Genomic DNA, 5,147 nt, shown 5'->3' with positions numbered 1-5,147 from the left:
CCTTTCATTTATTTTCTGGTTCTTATAATGCTGTCATTATTTCTTGATTTTCTATTGATGATACTGATATAGTGTTTCTTTTCGTCGTCTTAAGCCGAAGGTCTTTCGGAAACAACCTCTCTAACCCCTTGGGTAGGGGTAAGATCTGCGTGCACACTACCTCCCCAGACCCCACTTGTGGGATTTTACTGGGTTGTTGTTGTTGTTGTAGTATTTGACACTGCCATCATATAGAAATTGAATATGAACTTCCTCCTGTATAAAATAGAGAAGCACAGAAAGAATCGACCAACTATAGAAGCATACAAAATTACTTCCAACATGGTATTTCTGTTTTCAGTTCCAATATGAGAATGCAAATAGAGCTTTCAGAAGATATGCAAGACAATGCAGGTAGTTGGATTCTTTCTCAATTTTGACGTGCCAAAAACTTATAATAAGTTATAGACTCAGTGGGCAAGAAAGCAGGGTAAGATATCAAAGTTACAGCTCTAACACTATAAATACCTTTTGGGGACAGAAGCAAAGAACCACTATGGCATATCGCAGGCAGCATAATAGTAAGGCAAGAAAATAATAATACAAATATAAATGACATTTAGATTATCAATTTACAACACAGTTTCAATTATGTTTTCTGTAAAATTTTCCAAATCATCATGGCAAACTAGAACCTTATCACTGCTTCAACTTATTGGTCAATGTCACTTCTACACATTATGAATTTCTCACGTTAACCAATTGATAATGCTACAAATTGACAACAGAAGATCAAAAAGTAAACAGGTGACTTTGAGGATCTAAATGCAGAGAGGAGATCATACAGATTTTGATACTCCCATAAAAAAATAAGACACCTCAGCAACCCATCACTGCACAATTATAGACAAAATTTCCTGAATGTTTTCTGCCCAATAAATTCCAGTTTGGTGCGCCTTCCGTAGGTTCCCAAGAATTAATCTCAATGAATCCCCCATTCAACGCCCTAGGTCCTCCAATAACTATGAGCTGATCTCCACATGCCCTAAATGCAAGCCCCCAACCATTCATAGAAGTCGCATGCTCAGGCAATCTTCCTATAGTAATCCATAAGTTTCTTCCCTTATCATATTTCCAGAGTTCATTTTCAGCGTAATAAGCAGCGTATAACTCATTCTTTACAACTGCTAAGAGTGGAGGTGCCTTAGCTGCTGCAAGAGCATCATTAGCTCCAGCCCCTCTGTTACGTGCTGGGTACATATCAGGTACCTCAATCCAAGACCTTGCTTTCAAATCATACACTTCGCCACAAGTAAGCACGGTTGAATTGCCAACACCAACCCCACCAATTACGTAGAACTTCCCATCCATGAATACACCTGAACACAATTTTCTTGGTTTATTCATGCTTGGGAGAGTCTCCCATGTTCCTGTTTCAGAATTATAAAGCTCCGCTGAGCTTAGTATATTTCCCCTTGAGTCACAACCGCCTGCTACAATTGCAATTTCCCCAAGGCTTGCAGAGCCAAAGAGGCACCTAGGTGTGTTTGTCTTCATCCCCGATGACCATGAGTTGGTGAGGATGCTGTATTTGTAGATGACATGGTACTCTATTTCCTTGCCAAAGACAAGAAGTTCAGTACCAACTGCCAGTGATTCCTTGTCAGAACACATGAAGCATTCATTTGATGTCATTGTTGGCAAATGCATCCACCTACGAAGAATGGGATCAAAGGCCTCCCATTCAAGGAGGTTGCAAGAGAAATAAACCCAATGTTCTATGATACCCATCTGTCTCCTGAGCCTATAAAGTTCTCCACTCTGAATTAAAGACCTAAAGCTCTGGTTCAATGAAGAAATGGACCCATAATCTGACCTTGAGCAATGAAGCAGGCAATTTATTGAAAGGTCTCGCCCAATTTGGTGGATTAAAGAACTTGAATCAGAATGAGTGCCACTATCATGCTGCTTATCTGATTGTTCCTCTTGAGAGAGTGAAAGATCATGAAGACACTGCATGGTTTCCTCCTTCTCTAAGGCATCAAGCAGCTTTGATGACTTTCTCAAACCAATGTCTGCTACATCCTCCAAAGGACGCTTTCCCTTTGAGTGTTCAATAACATGGAAAGCATAGTATATCCACTTGCTCTCTTGCTCGCACGCACAAGGCAAGTCCCTCGAAACAAGATATGATCCCTCCAACATGGTGCTTGATATGCACAAGGTCGGCAAAACCACTCCTAGCCTGCAAAAGCAAAGCCTCTCCTTCCTTAAAAAATCATGCCAAATAATCAAATAAGAATTCTAATTTTATAGGTATTCAAATATGAATATTACAGCTGCTACAACAGAATCTTTCAATAAATGAAAACATTAACTAACAGAACCGTACGACTTGGTTCTCTCCAAACACTAGACAGAGCAAGCATATAGTATTCCTTCAATGATAAGAGATCAACATAAAAGCATGGAAGTCAAATCAAAAGATTTATGGTCCTTCTAACAAAGATAAATAGGTGAAAGTCGATGCAACATTATAACCAAAAAATTGTTAACGAGCTAAGAAATTACTATTGGAGTACCTGTTAGTTCAAAGCCTATGTATAACCGAAAGCAATGGCACTACAAAAAGGAAAGGCGGAGAAACCGCTTGTTTTTACTCCTTTATGACATCTAATTAGTAGGATTCCGTGGGAAGAGAAAAGGGAAAAAGGATTACCACCATTGATGAGTTTGGATTCATTAGGAAAGAAAGAATGGAAAACGATAACTACCTTTCATGAGTTTTGTTATTACATTTGTAACCGTCGCAACCATTTTTCTATGGGAAATTCTTTCCAAACATGTGACGCAGGACGCTTCCTTGGGAAGTTTTTCACGACTTTTGCAAATATATTCCTCACGCGACAAACTCGAGCAGATGATGTTTCTCCTCCCCATTTGCCTCTTTTTTATTCCAATGTAACAACTTTCTTGCATTGGATTATCAATTATTCATCAAGTCAGGCAACATAATTCCTTCATGTTGATTTAGAGCCATTTAATCCAACAATTCACAACGAACGCATATAAGTCACAGAAAAGATAAGGCATTTATTAACATACATTATGAATTAAGACATAAGGTCTGGTTTATGCACCTTCCCTCTTTGTAATTTGTACAAGTAATTGAAAGGGCTCTTTACACAAATAGCCGGCCGGATTCACTGTTTACTTTCCTAGCCGGTATACATAGATTATACACTGGTTATATACGTTTATACATGTATATATTATACACCTTCCGGCTATTTTTAGTTTAAGCGGCTGGGTGATTGGCTATTTAGGTTAATTCTTATATTTGAAAAAAAGTTCTCACAACTTACGAGACATCCAAATAAACGATAAACTTCCAGCCAGTTTTGTTGCAAATATTTTAATTCAAGCCAATAGTAGCCTGCTGCCTCCAACCAATTTAAAAAATTACCAACAAAGCAATAACTGCTAGAATCAAATATCCCTAACAAATTTGTAAAAAGAATCCTTACCTTGATAATTATGAACATTTGATTATATCGTCCACAGTTAGCATAAGAAAAAAAATCATCTTTGAGGACTCGTAAGATAAACAGTGCAGTGTTGTCAAAGGCTCATTTAAGGCGCGCTTAAGCCCTAAAGCTCAGAAAAGCTCAGGTTGGGCGCTTCGCCTTACTTAAGCTGCGCTTCAGTGTAGGCAAGGCACCAAGACGTGCGCCTTATTTTCCATGAGTTCTATCTTAAATGGAGAAATACTAGACTACAAATATAATCGGCAAATAAGTGTATTAGTTGTTAAGGAAAACAATATGAATGAGTTTGCTACTTTTCTCTTGAATTACATATATATATATATTTTTATTTTTTTCCTGCATTGCGCCTTTTATAACTAAAGCCCACACTTAAATTGCGCTTTACGCTTAAAGCCGCAATAGACCTAGAGCGCTTTTTAGAGCTTTTCGCCTTTTGACAACACTGAAACAGTGAAAACTCATACATTCACAATTAAAAAAAACAAATATTTTATCTAGAAAGCACCAAATAAACCTAATAGCAATCCCATGAAACGGAAAAAATCAAGCGAAACTTCTAGGTCCAAGCCCACCAGCTAAGCACCTTATTCTCAAATCTCAATTAACATAAAGCTCATACTCAATGCCAATCTTAAAATAAAGGAAGACATATAAAATGACTGGAAATAAACTTAAAGCAGAAAAAATCAGAACCCAAAAAACTTCAATACAAAAAGGAAAGGAACTTACTGATTTTTGCGAAATGAAAAATCCACAGGAATGAAGTTGTTACAAACCCATCAAAAAGAAAACTTTCATCCTTAATGTTAAGCAAAAACGGCAGCAACTATTTAACAAGTTCAGTAGACAAGTGTTGTTGGTCAGGACCTTTTCCTTTGTATATTTACATTTGTATGAGGCCCCCTCGAATCTCAGAGACAGACAGCTGTTTTCTTTTTCTCTCAGTCACTCTTTTGAGTATTTATTCTGATGTCTGAGAGAGACAGAGAAATACTGTAGTAGGAAGGATGGAGTAAGCTTTTTCTCTTTTTTTTTTCTTTTTTTTTTTCCTGTTGGATTGATTAATGGCTGATAATAATAAAAAATTCGACTACATTTAACGGAAAAGACGTGGGTGGTGCGGTGGGTGGGACCAGAAATGGCAGAGAAAGAAAGTGACGGGGTTCATTGGAAGGAACGACATTTATAACGGCCGTTTGTGCACGTGTAAATTCTCTTCGCACGCGAAACGGTTTTTGACTTTTTGCAGGGGGTTTCTATAAAAGGGTATTCCCGTTCTCCGTACGCCACTCCGTTATCTAGAGCTTCGTTCCTTTCTAATTTTTCTCCCTTCGATCTATTACTTATTACTTAGAGTCTGCTTGGAAAGTCACCTTGGAATTGAATTTGAGTGTAATTGGGTATAATTATACAGTTTGACATATTTGTTTGGCCAAATAATTACTTTGTCAGCATGAAATTGGGGGTAATTGGAGAGGTATAATTACACTTTCCAATTCTCAAGCGGAGGTGAGAATAGGTAGTAATTACACTGTGTAATTACAAGGTTGTTTTTTAGTTTCTTTCCTTTTTATTTTTATTTTAATTTATTTTCTTTATAACTTTTTTTTAATTTTATTT

At 37.2% G+C, this 5,147-nt stretch overlaps 1 protein-coding gene across 1 annotated transcript; it reads right to left on the bottom strand.

The window, feature by feature from the left end:
* Positions 578–4,596, bottom strand: LOC109227259 (F-box/kelch-repeat protein At1g74510-like). Its single transcript, XM_019392350.1, has 2 exons — positions 4,257–4,596; positions 578–2,224 (listed from the first exon to the last, which is right to left on the bottom strand). The coding sequence occupies exon 2, from the start codon at positions 2,182–2,184 to the stop codon at positions 859–861; it is 1,326 nt and encodes a 441-aa protein (XP_019247895.1). The 5' UTR covers positions 2,185–2,224; positions 4,257–4,596; the 3' UTR covers positions 578–858.

Source organism: Nicotiana attenuata, chromosome 6 (genome assembly GCF_001879085.1).
Source record: "Nicotiana attenuata strain UT chromosome 6, NIATTr2, whole genome shotgun sequence".
Taxonomy (NCBI): domain Eukaryota; kingdom Viridiplantae; phylum Streptophyta; class Magnoliopsida; order Solanales; family Solanaceae; genus Nicotiana; species Nicotiana attenuata.
Note: the sequence above shows the minus strand (reverse complement) of the source record. Positions and strands in the feature narration are given on the sequence as shown.